Raw genomic sequence first — 20,245 nt, forward strand, 5'->3', positions numbered from 1 at the left:
AGTTGGCGAGTGATTTAAAAATCCATAACGCAGGAAGTTTAAAAATGGCGACTCAACATCCGATAAGGGCACCAATACACACAAAATGTTACGCTATGCATTCCACACATATCACATTTATTTTAAAGAATTTTTTTTTTTAATTTACTCATTTTTCACCAAAAAATACCATCCTCTCCCCTTAATGTGTTTTGCTTATAAACCGACGATATGATTTGTTTTGTATTAAAGAGTTGCTTGCAATATATGAAAGCAAGCGAGTTGATTCTCAGAATACTGTATATCGCAGTGATTACACATAGTATCATATGTGACACAGGGAGAAACCGGACCATATGGACAAAAAGGAGAGCCTGGAATGACTGGAGATCCTGGAATGCCTGGGGAGTTCGGAATGAAGGGAGAGAAGGGGCTGCCTGGTGCCCCAGGACAGCGGGTGAGTACAGACGCATGATCCCCAGGGTTCTATTGTCTGTCACTTGCACACTCACAGGCTGTTTGTAATTTAGGGCCGTGACGGCTTCCCTGGGCCACCGGGACCTGTGGGACAAAAAGGAGACCGTGGCTACGACGGATTGGACGGCTTGTCTGGCCGACCTGGAATGAAAGGTGAACCAGGACAAGACGGTCCCCTAGGAGCACCTGGACTGCGAGGGCCACCAGGGCCTCCTGGTGTAAGTACACACCTTATTCTGTGTTAAGTTGCAGAGCTTTTGTATTACTTTTGAGATTCCAATCGCAGATGTACTTGGGTTGGATAAAAAGTAATGGCAACAGTTCGATATTTCTGACATGGCTTTATTCACAGGGGTACAACATTTACGTACCTTCTATATAGTCGCCTCCCTTATTTATTACCTTTTGCCAAATGTTTGGAAGGCGTCGTACACCATCAGCGCGTCCATCTTTGTTGATGTTCCGTATTGACCGCCCTAAAGCACGGATAAGTTCATCTCTAGTATTGTACCGGGTCCCTCGCAGTGGTTCTTTCACTTTGGTGAAAAGATCGTAATCGCATGGATCATATCGGGTGAGTACGGTGGATGTTCCAGTAGTCCGCGTTTTCCGTCTGCCTTGGAGGTACAGCGTGGTGCAGTATTACCCCATCAATGTCATACGCCACAATGAACATCACCTTCACAGCACTTCCAACAAGGCCTTCCCGAAACGCTTTAACCCATCGTGCAACTGTGCGATATGGCAACGCTGCATCGCCACATGCTTCACGCAGTCCCTGAAAACATTCTTGTGCACTACGACCTCGTGCCACTTCAATTTTGATCCAGGAACGTTGCTCTAGTTTTGTAAACATGATCTTAGGGCGCTCGCACTATCCCTATGAAAGTGAACGTTCTACACACTGCAGTAGATTGACAGAGTACTGTCGCCACTGGCTACACTAACTCATCTAACAGTCCTTGTTCATGTCCATACAGCTGGCAACTCTCGAACGCACCATCGTCACGTGACAGCAGTGTTGCCATTACTTTTTATCCAACCTATGTAAAATCAAAATACTAGGGCATTCGATAAGTAATGGCAACAATGCTGTAAATCAGCGCTCCTAGCGGTGATCATTGAAATCTTGCACTATGTGATAGAGCAGCGATTGTTTCATAATCTTGCAATATTGAGAGTCTCGAAGTAGCCATATTTTGTAAATACAGTGGCTGTTTCTGATTTGTAGTAAACAATGCAGCCCTAAAGGTACGAACAAAGGTGCTTCATAAAAATCCAAGTTGCAAGAGAAAAACATGCAACTCAGTGCTTTAGGGCATTACAAGAAGCCTGTGGAGAGAAGTCCTACCATACTGAACTATTGCAAGTTGGGTGGAAGCGAGGCATTGGCTTTCAATCCAGAATTGACATCCGAAGAGCTTCAGATCCAAAAATGCTGCTTCCAAGAATTTGGCAATGTACTGTTAACATGGCAGGACACTATATTTGAAGTATGTAATGTCAGAAGTAACCTAAATAAATTTAGTGTGAAACAGTAACTATGTTGCCATTACTTTTCGAATGCCCTAGTATTTGAGCATCAGTATCATTCTTAAACAAAATGTAGTATAAATTCAGAACAACACAAAGTTAAATCAAAGTCTAGGCTTTGGGCAATGAAGAACATCACTTCGAAAAGCTTTGGACAATGAAGAACATCACTTCGAAAAGCTTTGGGCAATGAAGAACATCACTTCGAAAAGCTTTGGGCAATGAAGAACATCACTTCGAAAAGCTTTGGACAATGAAGAATATCACTTCGAAAAGCTTTGGGCAATGAAGAACATCACTTCTAAAAGCTTTGGGCAATGAAGAACATCGCTTCGAAAAGCTTTGGACAATGAAGAACATCACTTCGAAAAGCTTTGGGCAATGAAGAACATCACTTCTAAAAGCTTTGGGCAATGAAGAACATCACTTCGAAAAGCTTTGGGCAATGAAGAACATCACTTCGAAAAGCTTTGGGCAATGAAGAACATCACTTCGAAAAGCTTTGGGCAATGAAGAACATCACTTCTAAAAGCTTTGGGCAATGAAGAACATCACTTCGAAAAGCTTTGGGCAATGAAGAACATCACTTCGAAAAGCTTTGGGCAATGAAGAACATCACTTCGAAAAGCTTTCGGCAATGAAGAACATCACTTCGAAAGCTTTGGGTAATGAAGAACATCACTCACATCAGTTAGATAGGCAGGCATATTCTGGAACTTTCTCCTCCCAACCTTCATAGGAACTGTCGTAACCATTATTTTAGTGATGGTAAGATATATTTATGGTAATTTTGTGTGGATTGTTGAAGGCGTTTGAAAATACAGAGCGTTTGGAAAGATTAGAGGATTGAAGAATAAGTGAAAATATGCAGGACATAACAGTGAAAGGAGGAAGTGTAGAGGTAACAAATAGAAACAAAACACCAACAAACACGCGTTTTAAAAACAATGAGTAGTATTACTGTACACCTCAGCATTTAGATGTGTAGCTGTCATTTTCTGCATTAGGGTGGCAAAGGAAGACCGGGGCCTCCTGGACCACCAGGTCCAAGAGGATTCCCAGGGCCTATGGGACCTAAAGGATTGGATGGGTATCCAGGAGAAACGGGACCACGTGGACCCCCGGGAAGTGCAGGAGGGCCTGGAGTACCAGGTACACCTGGAACAGAAGGTCCACCTGGTGATAAGGGAGCTAAGGGAGAACCAGGTCTGCCAGGTGGGTGACTGCTTTAGAGAGACTTACTTACTGACAAATTTTAAATTATATAGGTAACTTATGAAAGCTTACACCTTTTCTTTATAACCTATAGTATAACCATTCCCCATTTCCTCATTTAGAAAAATGAATCAGCACTGTGATCTTTGTCATATTGTACTTACAGTAGCGTGCAAATTAATCCGAACACGACAGATTTTTACATTTTCTGTCATTGTTGGCCTCACAGCTGCTCATACCGCTTTAATTGACATCTGTAGTACGTGTAATTCCATTGTTGAAGGTCTGTCATTATTTTTTTTTATAATATGTGACATTTTGCCTGTCGTTTTGTACTTATAAGCATTTCAGTTGTGTTGAAGACTTAATACTGCAATCCTGTGTACATTCGTCGTCTTCACAAATGGATACAACTCCATGAAAACGGTCTAAAATTATAACATTAGCAGAGCATTCTTCTATGACACAGAAGCAAATTGCTGCAGAATGTCACATCGGTTTGGCTACTGTTAATTCGATCATAAAACGATACAGGGAGACTGGATCCATCACACCCCAGAAAAAAGGAAACTGTGGCCGAAAAAGGAAGACTTCACCTGCAGATGATCGTTTAATTGCCAGGAAAAGTAAATTAAATCCTAGACTAACTGCTGTCGACTTAACCCACGAGTTAATGGCTACCACTGGGGCGAATATTCACGTCACAACAGTGCGGCGTAGGCTTTTGGAAGCTGGACGAAGGGCTCGTAAGCCTATTAAGAAGCAACTGCTAACCCCTGTTATGTGCAAAAAACGCTTAATGTGGGCAAAATTACATCAACACTGGACAGTGAATGACTGGAAGAATGTACTTTTTTCCGATGAGTCTCATTTCGAGGTCCACGGCCACCGTGTTTCTTACGTACGGAAAGGATCCGAAAAAGTAACAGCAGCTCATCTCCAACAAGCACCCAAATACACCCCTAAAGGAATGTTTTGGGGTTGTTTTACACATGAAGGGCCTGGAGCATTAATACCTATCAAGGGAATGATGAATTCTGACAAATATATTCACTTATTGGAAACCAGAATCGTACCCCAGTTGCAAAAATAATTTCCGAATGGCAGAGGTGTGTTCCAACAAGACCTGGCACCATGCCATACATCTCGAAAAACTACAGAATTCTTCAACAAGAAGAATATTCAGGTACTCCCCTGGCCAGGCAACTCACCCGACATCAACCCCATTGAGAACTTGTGGTCAATTTGCAAAAGAAGAATGCAAAAAATGGATTGTTCTACAAAGGAGAAGATGATTTCTGCCCGCATTGGTGTATGGTTTCGTGATGAAGAAATGAAGAATATTTGTGGGAAATTAGTGGAATCCGTGCCAAATCGTCTCAGAGCTCTTATTAGGAACAAGGGAGGCCACATAGATTACTGAGGTATGTCTTAGATCCTTTTTTTATCCCGTTTGAGTGTTTTTGCATAAGTAATTATGTTGTTTGGATTAATTTGCACGCTACTGTAGAGTGAGGTTCAGGCTCAATAAAAGTGAATTTGATTTAAAATGCAAACAAAACTGTTGTTGTTCAAATGCCTAGACATCTGGCAAAGAAGCAATTAGCCCTCATGCACTGCAGTATTTTTTAGGTATATAATCTTCTTTTTCTAAGGTTTTACATCTTCCTAAATGTTCTAAGTTCATGATTTCACAAAACGCATTCCTATGCAAACAAAACTGCACAATACAAGTTAACGGTTCTATTGTGTCCTGCAGGATTCCCGGGAGATACAGGACCCAGAGGCTTCACAGGACCACCCGGTCCACCTGGGCTCAGAGGACTGCCAGGCGAAAAGGGCTTGTCAATCATTGTGAGTATCCGTTGGGTTTATTTACATTCAGTACCGGTAACTTAATCTAATTTTACTTTTTGTAGGTAATGCCGTTGCACCATAATTAATATAGCTAAAGCACAGAAAAATACTGAAATTTTCTGATCACGTAAAATAAATAACAGCCACAGATAGAAACATGTTACAAGAATTAGGCAGCTTCGTCTCTTTTGGATTCCATACTAGTATGAAGAATTAAAAACTTAACCATTAATGTTGTTTAAAGTATAGCACCATATTTGTTTATAAATCATCTGATATATCTGTACTGTTTAAGAGTTTATATCTGTGTGCAGACACAGAAGAGCACAAGGTACCACTAATGTAGGTAGTCCTATACACAATATCAAAACGTTATTTAAGGGGAGATTGTTGTTATGGTGTGTGAAAATAAGAAAAAAATTGCCTGAAAACAGCCCAGTATAGATTCGATTCTAATGAACATAGCTTTTTGAAATTTTTTGTGCTGAATGATGGAGTTTTTGGCTAGTGAATGAACCTAAAATAGTTTCCATCTAGTTCTTTGTAAGACAAATATTTTTGTTTTAATATTAGAGTATTGTTACATAAAATGACACTGGTGCACGTTTCTCAGAAACTAGTTACGATAGGATTATGAAATTTTCAGGGTATGTTAATAGATACATACAGTAGAACCTCTATTATCCCTGTTAACGAAGGGGATGGGCTGAACGGTTAATCGAAAAAATCGGATAATCCGTACCATAAAATATTTTCGTAAATTTAGTGAATATGCTTACACACTCGTAAGCTCCTCTATGATCTTGTATTGAATACGCTATGTGGTGGATCAGAACTTCACTGATTTAAGTTTCTGGTTGTTAAGTTACAAGGAAACTCCTTACCCTAATAGCTGTCTGTCGGAAGATAGGAAAGGTAGACATTTCATGTTTTAGATTTATGTACTTTATACACTTTATCCCTGACTTTTACTAAATTGCATACAGTTGTGATTCAAATCTCGTATTCTGAGATGAGCCACAGTTTCTCCTTCCCCAAACCACTTTATTTGTACTTTTTGATACTTAGTACAACACGATTTCTTTTGATACCCATGGAAAAAAGTTTATATAGAAGTTATACAGTACGACAACTTGAACAATAGACCAGACTGTGTAAGGGCAAAGTCTTGTAATAATCCTCTCTCGAAAATATAACGTGCTAATATAATGTACAGAACTTCATATATTTCTGTAGAAAAAAGAAGAGGAAGACAGTCGGATAATCCGACAATCGGTTAATAGGGTGACGGATAATCGAGATTCTACTGTATTAGTCATATTCATGCAATTATTTTAAGGTAACTCAAAAAATGTCTGATTTATGCCAATTGTTTTCATTGAAAAAATAATAATTTTTTTCAACAACGAATTTCATTTGAGCCCTAGTACCAAAATAATGGACATTTTAAAAAGATATTGCATGATTTTACTTTAGTTCCTCTGACAATAAATGGTTAAAATTTCGATACCATCAGAACTACAGAAAATTAATGAAGTGCACCAATGTTATGTTGTGTAATGATACTCTAAAAAGAAACACCAGTATTAAAAAAAATTACTTCTATCTTACATAGAACTAAATGGAAACTATTCTAGGTGCATTCACTAGCTAAAAGCTCTATCATTCAGCAAAAAAAAAATTCAAAAAGCTATGTTCATTAGAATCAAATCTATGCTGGGCTGTTTTCAGGCAATCTTTCCTCATTTTTCACACACCTTAACAATCATCTCCCCTTAAACTCTGCTACAGGCAGTAACCACAAAATAAACTGCATACTATTGACTTACAAATAAAAACACGTGTGTCTTATATGCCAGTAAATAATTTCTATCACTTTTACTATCACTTAATAACTTCATTATACTGGAAGCAGTGGATCTCCAATATCACCACAGAAAACGACAAACGAATGGAGAAATTTGTTTCGTTATTCGCATATATTTCGTTATTTCGCATCAATTGGACCATTTCACGACATTTCGAGCTTACAGGTATGTTAAAAATTATATATTTTTCCAAATTACACCCAGAGAAGCATAAATATAAGTAGGTTATTACAAGAAATTTAGTGTATATCATTGTTACCGAAAAATAATGTCTATGTTAAAGAGAATATATGCCGGCTATATTCGTATTTCCAAGTGGCTAACTATGTATTACGTCATTTATCCAACTTGCTTGCTGCTCACTGCAGTATGCAAACATCCACCAACGATTCCCTAGATTTGGCACCTACTATTATTCTAATTACCCTTTTTGTAATAGAAATATATTGTTACTATCTGTGGAATTTCCCCAGAAAATTATTCCAAAACTCATTACCGAGTGGAAGTATGCAAAGTATATTGTTTTTAAGGTATTGATATTTACTATCTTTTGCATAGATCTAATAGCAAAACAAGCTGAATTTAGTTTGGGGGTAATTTTCTTTAGTATGATTTTTCCAATTTAACACATTATCGATTTTTAAGCCAAGAAATTTGGTTGTTGTTGTTGTTTCTAATGGGAATCTATTATTAATTATTGCGCTAGAAATTTGCGACGTTGAATTTGGACAGGATTTAAATTGAATTATGTTAGTTTTGTTACAATTTAATACTAATTTATTGACTGAGAACCAGTCACATATTTTGAAGAGAATTTCCTCTACTAATACTACCGATACCACTTATAACTGAATAATCAGAACTTCCTTCTGAAACAGATTACACCCTAAAATTTGAATTTATTTATATTGCACTAGCAACAATCCCTGAATAATGTAACTTCAGTTCTTTCTTTCCCCACTAAGCACCTTTCAGTTACGAACTCTTCAATGTAATATGAGAATTCCACTCATTTTAAGGGACCAAAAGGCATGGATGGTGCTCCAGGACGAGACGGACTGAAAGGACAAAAAGGAGAGAGAGGGTACCCAGGACCTCGAGGCATTCCTGGAGATTCTCAGCAAGGAATTTCTGGTCCTCCAGGGTTAGTTGGAGCTCCTGGAGAAAAGGGAAGGGACGGAAGGCCAGGCACACCGGGATACCCAGGTACAGTGTTAAGCAATCTCGGACTGAGCAGGGAACAATTAGTGCAGTAATCACTTCCCCAGAACCAACTTAGGCTATTCCTAAAACACTTAAAATGGAAAGGGAGCAAAACAAAAACAAATGTTCTACTGGAAAACATTCTTATACAATTGCAAGGGTTTGTAAATTATCCACAGCACACTAAAAAAAAACAGATTTCTACTCTTAGAAAATCAGAACAAAGACTGATCCCTGGCTAAGCTAAGGTACCCACTGGACATTGCCCACTTAAGAATATGAGAATATGAATTTTACTTAAAGAAAATAGATAGGTTTGGAAGTAAAATCCGAAAAGACAAAGGATATGATTATGTCTCGTGACCACAATATAGTACGAAATGGGAATATAAAAATTGGAAATTTATCGTTTGAAAAACTAGAAAAGTTCAAATATCTTAGAGCAACAGTAACAAATATAAATGACACTCGAGAGGAAATTAAACGCAGTATAAATACGGGAAATGCCTGTTATTATTCGGTTGAGAAGCTTTTGTCATCCAGTCTGCTCTCAAAAAGCCTGAAAAGTCAGAATTTATAAAACAGTTATATTACCGGTTGTTCTGTATGACTGTGAAACTTGGACTCTCATTTTGGGAGAGGAACAGAGGCTAAGGATATTTGAGAATAAGGTTCTTAGGAAAATATTTGTGGCTAAGAGGAATCAAGTTACAGGAGAATGGAGAAAGTTACACAATGCAGAACTGCTCACATTGTATTCTTCACCCGACATAATTAGGAACATTAAATCCAAATGTTTGAGATGGGCAGGGCATGTAGCACGTATGGGCGAATCCAGAAATGCATATAGAGAGTTAGTTGGGAGGCAGGATGGAAAAAGACCATGGGGAGATAGAGACGTAGATGAGAGGATAATATTAAAATGTACAATAACTCTTCTTGGGTTCTCAGCCAGGTGAGTTGGAGATTAGATTCCAAGCTTCCGACGGCTAGCTCTGCCATCTTCTTCCTCATCCCTGAAGAAGATGGCAGAGCTAGCCATCGGAAGCTTGGAATCTAATCTCCAACTCACCTGGCTGAGAACCCGAGAAGAGTTATTCTATATGAAACACCGGGAAAGCCTCAAGTCATATAATATTAAAATGTGTTTGAGGAAGGTGGGATATGATATAATGGTAGGGACTGGATTAATCTTGCTATGGATAGAGACAGATGACATGCTTATGTGAGGGTAGTAATGAATCTCCAGGTTATCTAAAAAGTCATTTGTAAGTAGTAGTAGTAGTAGTAGTAGTTGTAATAATAATAATAATAATAATAATAATAATAATCATCATCATCATCATAATCATCTCCCTGGAAGGGAAATTAGGCCAAGGGGCATGTTCTGCTTTCATGCCATCTTTTTTCAGGTTTTTCCAATCTTCTTTATGCATGTGCGTGGTAAGTTACTGTACAATTTGTTCGGTAATCTTATCTTTTTCTAATGATAGTTGTTATAATAATAATAATAATAATAATAATAATAATAATAATAATAATAATAATAATAATAGCAACAATAATGAAATGAAGTAGGAATAGAGACACGCATGCATTACTACTTCAAGATCACCACTATGATTCAGATTTATAAAGCAACCTTCATACTGTTTACAGGCCCCACTGGTGATAAAGGTGACATAGGAGGCCGTTGCCAGGATTGTCTTCCAGGACGTCCTGGAGAGAAGGGAGACCGAGGACTTGATGGTATTCCAGGACAACAAGGACCCCGCGGTCCTCCAGGAGAACGGGGATACCCAGGAGAGGCCGGTCAGGATGGGAACCCTGGCTCCCTGGGTCCGCCTGGGAACCCCGTGAGTCTGCTTCAGGTTTCTCTGCGTCGTCGTTGAGGGTGCTCTGCTCAGCAGACGTACTGAGACAGTTGTTTTCTGACTCTGCAGGGCCTGCCAGGGATAATGGGCCCTCCTGGACCACAGGGTGAGAGAGGCGCCTCTGTGCTCGTCCCTGCCAATCTGGTGATGGGGCCTCCTGGAGAGAAGGGAGAGAGGGGCTTGCCAGGGCGCGACGGCCCCCTTGGACCCATTGGCCCACGTGGAAAAGATGGATTACAGGGCTTTCCAGGAGCCAAAGGAGAAGCTGTGAGTAGCACATCAATAATCACATGCTTACTACATCCAAGATACCTTGTTAGTTGCATGATCTTTGATTCCTCAACAACTTCTCATATCTTCCTCTTTCCTAGAATAGGCCTTCCAGAGTGGCTGTTGGAGATAGTTGTACAGAGAGACCGGTTCCGGACAATTGGCCACAGAAAATTGGTAACAGGGACAATTCGCCACAGATAGACAATTTGCCACAAATAGACAATTTGCCACAGATAGACAATTTGCCACAAACAGACAATTTGCCACAGATAGACAATTCGCCACAGATAGACAATTTGCCACAGATAGACAATTTGCAACAGATAGACAATTTGCCACAAATAGACAATTTGCCACAAATAGACAATTTGCCACAGATAGACAATTTGCCACAGATAGACAATTTGCCACACCGTCCATTATCCAAAAATGGGACCGTAACAATTTATTTAAATGTGAATTAGTGGCAAACATGATAACATTCACTTGTCCTCCGGTTCAAAATACAACAACCACCTTTCTCCTTGTAAGGTCTTAGTGTATCTGTCGGCTATAACATTCAGTTCGTCAATATTCCTTGGTTCAGGTGGTAGGTGCAGCTTCCTGGCACGGCGCACAGTTGTTTTAATAGATGGTTTCTTCGGTAGATTCACATTGGCTTAGCTTGCAATATGCTGTAACTCATTTTGAATAACGACAGACGTTGGTTCTCGGGAAGTCCTCGCCCTTGCCTTCATGTTCTCTACACATTCCTTTGCCTTAACCTCTTCCCTTACTATATATTTTACCAGTTTTGTGAAAAAAAGTGTCATATTTTTTTATTTTCATAAAGAGGTCATTTAATATAGCAAAATCACTGTACATGACTAATTTTCTTACATACTTAAAAAATCACTATGAAATAGAGAATGGGACTGAAACGAGTTAACTCAGCTTAATAAATTTTGACACATGTTAGCAACCCGAGTTAACTCGGGATAATAAGGGAAGTGGTTGATCCTTCCCCAGTCTGCAGAATGATTCTTGTGTTCAGACGGTTCTTTGACGACACTGCTTCCATCTTCTGATAACGTGAATGTTGCATTACACCCGCCACGCATGTCACAGCGCCAATCAACTCCATTCTTATTTTCTCTAAGTCTCGTGTACATGTAGCCAAGATATATTAATTTGTCAGAGCCTCTTTCTGATTTTGTGAAGCGAATTTCTTCCCCCATAGTTCCTATTTAGTTTACAGCTTCTGGATTTGTCTTGTGTTACCATAGAAATACATTATAAATTGTTACGAATTTGAGTATTGCCTTGAATTTTAATGTGTGGCTAATTGTCTTTGATACGAATTTCAATTATGTGGCGAATTGCCTCTGTGGCCAGTTGTCCCCAACCCCAGAGCAGAGGCGGCTCCTCAGGGCAGGCAGGGTAGGCTAAGCCTACCTCAACACATTTAGAAAAACCTAAAAGTGGATATTTATTAACTACCCCAACACATTTGGAAAACCTTATATAATTATATACTCTTGTCTAGGTGCTTAGAAATTCTTCAATTAACTATGAATGGGATTTTTTGAGGGTTAGTTGGAGTTGCTTACTACTGGCAGTTCGATTTATGCGACAAGAATACACTGGACAGATCACGATGCGTCAGAAGGTAGGCAGAAGCGAAGTTAGCCGACCTTCCACGTAACTTCAAAGCTGGCCCTGGAGTAAGCATTAAAAGAGATCGCTATTCTAAATGCTTTCTTAGCGCATGCGTTCTATGCTTAAGCCAGCGCGCTAGAATTCTGCCTGCCCTAACGAGAACCCACGAGCATTATCGAACACCTACGATTTGCGAAATTTCTGTTTGAAAGTTTCACGAGTTGGAACGTAGATTGTTACGAGTAGTATAACAGTTTTTAAACAGTGTGTTTTAAAAGATGTTTTTTTTAACAGTGTATTTTAGAAAATGTGATTTTTGCAAGTACGTACTGTATATTAATGTTACGTATATTTGGTGATTTATAGTTAATGTAAGTGATAACAATAATATTATATTATGACTGATATAATAAGTAAACTGTTACGTTGTCCGTTTTCGCGTCGTAATGACATTGAAAAGAGAAGTATTTTGGAAATGGACGACCCACTCCTGCATTAAGCTCTATTGTTCATAAAGTCAGTGCTAAAGGTGCAAGAAAATTTAATCCTTCATGGTATGAAACACTATGAAATGGAAATATAAAAATTGGAGATTTATCTTTCGAAAAGGTGGAAAAATTCAAATATCTTGGAGCAACAGTAACAAATATAAATGATACTCGGGAGGAAATTAAACACAGAATAAATATGGGAAATGCCTGTTATTATTCGATTGAGAAGCTTTTGTCATCCAGTTTGCTGTCAAAAAATCTGAAAGTTAGAATTTATAAAACAGCTATATTACCGGTTGTTCTGTATGGTTGTGAAACTTGGACTCTCACTTTGAGAGAGGAACATAGGTTAAGGGTGTTTGAGAATAGGGTTCTTAGGAAAATATTTGGGGCTAAGAAGGATGAAGTTACAGGAGAATGGAGAAAGTTACACAACACAGAACTGCATGCATTGTTCTCTTCACCTGACATAATTAGGAACATTAAATCCAGACGTTTGAGATGGGCAGGGCATGTAGCACATATGGGCGAATCCAGAAATGCATATAGAGTGTTAGTTGGGAGGCCAGAGGAAAAAAGACATTTGGGGAGGTAGAGACGTAGATGGGAGAATAATATTAAAATTGATTTGAGGGAGGTGGGATATGATGATAGAGACTGGATTAACCTTTCACAGTGTAGGGACCGATGGCGGGCTTATGTGAGGGCGGCAATGAACCTGCGGATTCTTTAAAAGCCATTTGTAAGTAAGTAAGTATGGTATGAAACACATAAATGGCTAACAGGAAGTGAAGTTAAAGCTAAGCTGTAGTTGGTCACGTTTGTTATTGTAATCTAAAGAACGTACTTGGAATCAGGTCATATTTGTAACTCGGTAAGTCTAAAGAGACTTGAAAAGAATTTGAATCCAATTTCGGAAATGTCGTCTGAACAACAAGGGTTGCAAGACAACAGTATAACAATAAACTAGAAAAAACCGACAAATTATGAGACGGCTCATTGATGTAACAGTATTGTTATGTAAGCAAGAGTTAAGTTTTCGGGGGGCATGATGAAAGCGAGCTGTCATTGAATCGCGGGAATTACATAAAAATGTTCTGTAAATTTTGCCTACCCTGGACATTTGACTACGAGCCGCCATTGCCCCAGAGAGACTGACGAAGTTTAATCTTCATTTGAAAACTTATTCCTGAGGTCCAAAAGTCAATAACAACACGAGACGGATTCCCAATATTTACTGTGTTCTATCAGTTTTAATATTACGCAGAGATGCCAACCTTTCGACTGAATTATCAGTAACCCCATAGTGTGCATGATCGTCCTCATTGTCTGACAAGTCAGATGTAAAGCATATTACATGTTGCAGTTTTCAAATGACAATTAGTTGATTTGCGTCATTCTTTCTGTAGCTTCCCAATAAAATGCTTCAATGTTGTCATTCTTCCTATTACCGGCGTCTAGTTTGTCACCAGTTTGTTGTTAAGAGATGTTCAATGAGACAATCATGTCCTGTAAACAGCTACATTTGTCTTCGAAGTTTTGTTAAAATGTCTTTCTTCATTGACTTCTTCATACAGTTTACCTTTTAGTTCTTCAGCGTTGCTGTTTACTTCCAGAATTCTGTAGTGGTCCTTTATTAATTTGCATTTTGTTGGGATTTCTACGTTAAAGCAGGCTTTGCTTTAATTTAGGTAACTTTTTTAACTAATGTATCAGCTTATTCGTTTCCAAACAGACCCACATGGGATGGTATCCACTGGAAGACATTTTTCTTATTTTTTTATTTGATGTTTCTATACAGTTGTATTATATCTTGTAGGTTTTCTGATGTTTTGTTGTTGTTGGATATGCTCTCTAATGCTGCTCTGGAATCTTGTAGAACTACAATTTTTATTTGTGAAGCATAATATACAGTAGTGGCAAAAAAACCAGACCGACGGAATAATCAAAGTCCCCAAAATGAACCACTGCACATGCCACGCCCCCATTCACAAGATAGCGAGTAATCTATTGAAATTGTTGTAGTTTCGACTGCTGACGTAGCCCATTTCGAAATCCATTAGAAAATAAGCTGGTAAAATTCATGTTCTGGGTAGTAAAATATCGCTGCAATAGAAAAGTATTGGGAATAAATTTGAATAAGGAACAGAAAGAAAGTTTCCTTCCCAGGCAGGATTCGAAGTACGAAAGTCTTAGTTACCAGTCTATCGTGCTGCCACTGTGAACAAGGCTCTGAATTCAGCTACAAGGGTCGGTCCGGTTTTTTTGCCACTACTGTACATAATTATGTTACCTGTGACTTCTGCGAAAAAAATGCTTTGCAGCATGTTTTGCAACTAGAAGTTGGTTTTCTACAAATTTCTTCTTGAAGTGATGAGAAATTTCTACAAAAGTTATCAAAATAATTATGTACGTGTCTGTGTTTCATAGGGAGAGAGAGGGTTTCCTGGTCAAGATGGAGTCCCTGGGGAGCCAGGTTACCCAGGTCCAAAAGGTGTGAAGGGTCTTAGCATCAAAGGAGAACCCGGCATTCCTGGGAGAAGAGGTGAAAAGGGAGACAAGGGTCAACCTGGTCGCTATGGTCTGAAGGGAGAACCTGGATACTGTCCACCTGCCAACTTCACAGAGGGATTCAAAGGTGACCGTGGAGCTCCAGGTGAAAAAGGAGAACCAGGGCCACCTGGAAGGGACGGGTACCCTGGAGACAGAGGACTGCAAGGTTTGCAGGTAGGTCTATAGCATGGCATGGCATGGCATGGTTTAAATCTATACCGCTTTTTTTAATTACAGACAACCACATTCTGTTGAAGTACAAATGAATCTGCATCAAAGTAAGTTGCGCCTATCTGCAGCAATCTCCTCAGAAACCATTACATCGTTTGTCTCAAGAGACAGGATATTCCACTTCACCTATCAAAGAACAGGATAGATAGCGAAACTGTGGACACAGAGAATTAGTGTTGTTCAAGAGTTACGAGACCAGGATCATGAGAGACGAGTTCATTAGTGCACGTGATAGTTAGTTAGTGGGGGTTTAAAAAGGGCGCGTCAGCGACTATGGCTATTTGCGCCCTTATTTAAAATTCTTTACAGAACAGAGACATAATAATAATCAGAACGCTTAAAAGAACTAAAAAACGTTGTCACGATTAAAACGAGGTTCACAAATGAAGGGTACACGGGAAAAACAATCAAGGTCCATCAAAAATCGAAATTGAGTTAATAATGCCATCTTATAGTGGAAAGGAAGTACTATCATGTGGTCTAGCTAGTAATAAGAAATAATCGTTCTTGACATTCCACTACGTCAATTTCTATTAAATACACACATAACAAAGTATTAAGTGCTTAAACTTTAAAATTCGCTTTTCTCGAAACCTTCTAAAATGGACCTTGATCATTATTCCCGTGTACCCTTCAAATGCAGTTTCAACAGGGTGATGCATAAAACATTATAAAAATCTCAGACCTTAACTAGTATTTAAAAAGAGACAATAAAATAATAAAACAAATATTACCATAAATAAATTATCTGGCGTATTTCTAAAATACTCGGATGTAAAAGGTCCGAATGTCAAGTTTGTTAAAAAACTTATATATTAAATAACAAATGTAACCTCCGGATGTAAAGGATCTGGAGGACAGGAAAACGGGTCAATAAAAAAACTAAATCACCCTGTAAAGTCCAGCACTCGATAAAAATCTCAGAACTGCACTTGTACAATTAAAATCATTTCCAAGAGCGTCACGTAGAGTTGGCCAAATTCCATATTGCCGACGGACACGGTCATATTTTCTACAATGCAATAAAAAATGTTCCACCGTAAGTGGAACATGGCATAGATCACATGTGCACGTGATTCCTGGGTTTAATTAAGAGGTTAGCCGACATCCTAAACAATACGTAGTGTGACCACCCAGATCACTTGTTTATTTCACTAAGAGCAACATTTTCTTCAATAATTATAAGATGAAGATTGTGCTGTTTTTCCAAGGGCAGTACTGTAGTTCAGAGTAATTTATTTGTCTATAATTTATATTAACTGCGTTCTCTTATCAAGATGTCATACTTGTTTTATTAATAATCACTGGTATATTTTACTACACTTAAAAAAAATACAAACTTCAATCAGTTGTTTCAGAAATTTAGAGTAAACAGTACTGGACTGCACATAATATCGTGAATCATCTGCTTTACATTCTCTTGTGCAGGGTGAATCAGGACAACCCGGCCCACCAGGTGTGCCAGGTCCTGTGGGGCCGCGAGGTCTGCCAGGGCCACGTGGAGATAAGGGTGAAACTGGGCCAATGGGCTTTCCAGGCGAACCGGGAAGAGATGGTCTAAGAGGACTTCCAGGAGTAACTTCACCCAAAGGTTAGTATTCATTGAGAAATGGTTCTTGCCACTTCATAAGAAAATTAAGAAGTAATAACTTACGTAAGAATTTGAAAGCGAATATGGAATTACTCCTTTACCTTGAATTTTATCTCAATTTCAGTTTAAAAGGTATTTATTGCAAAACGAAGTGCAAATCGCGGAAATTTAGTAGTTGTAAATGCATAACTTTATTCTATTGCCAATTCAGGATGTTCTTGGTTTGAAAGCTCATGTCTTCTACAGGACAAAAGGGAGAGCCTGGAGTTCCTGCAGTGGGACCACCAGGACCTCCTGGACCATATGGAGAGAAGGGAGAAAAGGGCTTACCCGGTCCTTCTGGAAAGTTCGGAACTCCAGGAAATCAAGGTAAATGAAGAGAATCTGTCGAAGTTTTTTTTATTTTAATTTCATTAATTCCATGCACAATAATTTTTTACAAAAATTTCTGTCTAACCCAATGTGGTTGATTTAATGATTATTAATTGAAGAGTGCTAAACATATGGTTGCTGGCCCAAAACTGACTAATGATTCGTTTCTTAACCTTTCTGAATCTTGTTTCTAGATACTTTCCATTTGTTTTCAGGGTTCATCATTTGCTACATCTTTACATTATGATTTAATATTTTCCTTGTATTATTCTAAACAATCCAGTGGCGGCTCCTGCATATTTCTTAAGAGGAGGAAAGAAGTTAACAGCGCAAAATGACACTTTCTTCAAAGAAACAAGCTACAAATTAGCCTACATGCATACATGTAAGACCAGGTAGTGTTAAAGTTGGTCTTCCCTTTTGTATAGCAATAATCTGTTTTTGTAAACTGAGTTTCCTAAATTGTCCAAAATAATAATATGTTTTCACTTCCATTCATTGTTGAATAATTGCACAAATTAACAATTACAAGGAAATTCACAACCTTGCAGCATTTTTCACGCACACTACAGCATCACACGTGTTGGAAGAGACCAGCTACTAACACGTAACCGGAACAGTTTTACGGAAATGGGAATGAGAAAATAATAATCTGTTAGGAAAGTGAGAACACTGCATCCACCCACGTGGTCTGTGTTGCCACATGTACATTTTAAAAGTTCAGTATCACATGCTTTTGAAGAATATCAGTTCTTATAAAGTCATACTACCATTATTGTTCAAAGCTTCCGGTGGCCGATTAATTTTTTAATGTTAAAAATTATGTAGTTCGCAGTACCTTCAATTTCAAATATATTTGTACAAAACTGACAACTTGGCTGTTGTCCTGTCTAGTAGACAATGAATGGAAGTGAATTTCAGAGGCCAAAAAGATCTGCGATACTAACTTAGAACTACTTCCTCTTTGTTTCATATGAATCCAACTTCAACTTTCAGATATCCCCGAAAGTTTCAAACCATGAATATAGCTTATATATAGTGCAATGAATATATTTTTATTTATAATTTGAAAAAAAAGTTTATATGGTGTCTTTCACAGCTTAGCGTTAAAACTGTTTTTATTGGTCTCCTCCTAGATGACGTGTTATAGTCTGGTTTATTTATTTTATTTTATTTTATTGGGTTATTTTACGACGCTGTATCAACATCTAGGTTATTTAGCGTCTGAATGATATGAAGGTGATAATGCCGGTGAAATGAGTCCGGGGTCCAGCACCGAAAGTTACCCAGCATTTGCTCATATTGGGTTGAGGGAAAACCCCGGAAAAAACCTCAACCAGGTAACTTGCCCCGACCAGGATTCGAACCCGGGCCACCTGATTTCGCAGCCAGACGCGCTGATATATATATATATATATATATATATATATATATATATATATATATATATATATAGTCTGGTTGAATGCAGCATCGTTAGATGGCAGTGGTAGCGTGCTTGCTGCAAGACCAGTCGGTTTCTATTTCCCGCCCATGCGGTGATTCAGAGGAGGATCTCCTCCCTCTCCGTTCATTTACTCGCTTTAAAACTCTGCTTCTTTCTCTGGCCGCTAGCGCGCTGTTGTCTATGTGTGTTAACTGCAGTAAAGGAGGAATGGATTGGCTTTCCTCCACACAAACAATCTCGCATCTTTCTCACAGTTTTCTAGCAGCACGTGCGCGTGACTTAAAACTCGATCAATCGAGGTTTTCTTATAGCTGTGAACTTAAAAATTATCGGATCTTCCTCGAATTTCAAAGCATATATTTCATTTGGTATTTACTTTCAAAAGAATAAAAATGTGAGGACGTTCCTCCCTTCCCTCCCCCGAGGAACCGCCACTGAAACAATCTAGTTTTCACTATATGAATCGTCTATCACGAAAATCTGTGTTTATGCTCGAGGAAATGTATACATTTATCACACCAATTTTACTTATAAACAGGTTTGCCCGGATTCCCTGGTCCAAAAGGCGAACCTGGAAGACCTGGCTTAGATGGTCTTTCTGGACAACCAGGTCAGAAAGGTAATCTTGGACCCATTGGACCTCCAGGACTCCCTGGGCCTCCCGGACGGCCCGGTCTGGATGGATTGAAAGGTAAAACGTCAGTCTGAGTTGCAGGGCGCAATTTCAGCAATTCGATCTCCACAAATTTCAGAAAATGTGAATTTATGTATTGTACACAGTATCTTTGTTGGATCATGTCATATGAAGCATTGTATTTCTGTGATGGAGACAGTTCATTTTGAAGTGGGTTATTTACTACGATTCACACTTGAATACATACATCTATTTAAACTGGAAGAATTATAAATGAAATCAGATATCTTAATTTTTGAGACTGTTATAGAAAATGTCTTTTGTGTGCAATCCACAAAATAAAAGTTCATTTTTTTTTATTTGGGTGCACAGTACATTATATCACTTGTATGTCTTTTGAATAAAAGTCCAATCACAGAAACTGCAAATAAGAATATGTTCCAGAAAATTATGTAAGAAATAAGTTATTGTACCAGATGTGAAACGTATAATGAAACGTGTGTGTCATCTTCATGACAGATTTTTTCATATAGGAAATCTTTTGAAATAAGAATAATTTTATTTAAAAATAAAAGTTTTCTATTCTTTACTCAACCAAACTCATGTTCTGTAATAGTCTTAGTCCAGTGATCAACTACCAAATCCGAAGATTTGAGAATGATAATTCTTTCTTCAAGGATAAAAACAAATTTTCAAAAGACAATAAAAGCCTGCAATGTAATGTGTAGAAGATCTCTATGTTCCTACAGTAATTTGTTAACCATTATTTTACCATCAACAAAATTCACTTTAATTCCATTATCATCCTATGATCAGAGACCGCAAATTCCGCGTTACAGGTGCTGCCACCTCAGGAACATAATTTTATCATTGCCAGATTATCAGAGATTTTTGGCTGAGAATGATTCGAAGACTCAATATTATTTCCAGCAATCAATAGCAGTGTATTTGTCTTATTTTCCACACAACTGTTAAATGTCATTTTGCCAACTGCTTTTCTTTGCTGCAG

The 20,245-nt window shown here is 38.4% G+C and overlaps 1 protein-coding gene across 1 annotated transcript in view; it reads left to right on the forward strand.

The window, feature by feature from the left end:
- The window catches only part of Col4a1 (Collagen type IV alpha 1), a 159,077-nt gene that overhangs the window by 97,334 nt on the left and 41,498 nt on the right, over window positions 1-20,245 (forward strand). The window contains exons 8-18 of the mRNA XM_069846629.1: window positions 320-436; window positions 510-674; window positions 2,997-3,204; window positions 4,964-5,058; window positions 7,949-8,135; window positions 9,792-9,988; window positions 10,076-10,273; window positions 14,839-15,135; window positions 16,621-16,783; window positions 17,030-17,152; window positions 19,141-19,293. Of these exons, the coding sequence (XP_069702730.1) occupies window positions 320-436; window positions 510-674; window positions 2,997-3,204; window positions 4,964-5,058; window positions 7,949-8,135; window positions 9,792-9,988; window positions 10,076-10,273; window positions 14,839-15,135; window positions 16,621-16,783; window positions 17,030-17,152; window positions 19,141-19,293 (1,903 nt within the window). The remainder of the gene's footprint in view (window positions 1-319; window positions 437-509; window positions 675-2,996; window positions 3,205-4,963; window positions 5,059-7,948; window positions 8,136-9,791; window positions 9,989-10,075; window positions 10,274-14,838; window positions 15,136-16,620; window positions 16,784-17,029; window positions 17,153-19,140; window positions 19,294-20,245) is intronic.

This window comes from Periplaneta americana, chromosome 15 (assembly GCF_040183065.1).
Source record: "Periplaneta americana isolate PAMFEO1 chromosome 15, P.americana_PAMFEO1_priV1, whole genome shotgun sequence".
NCBI lineage: Eukaryota > Metazoa > Arthropoda > Insecta > Blattodea > Blattidae > Periplaneta > Periplaneta americana.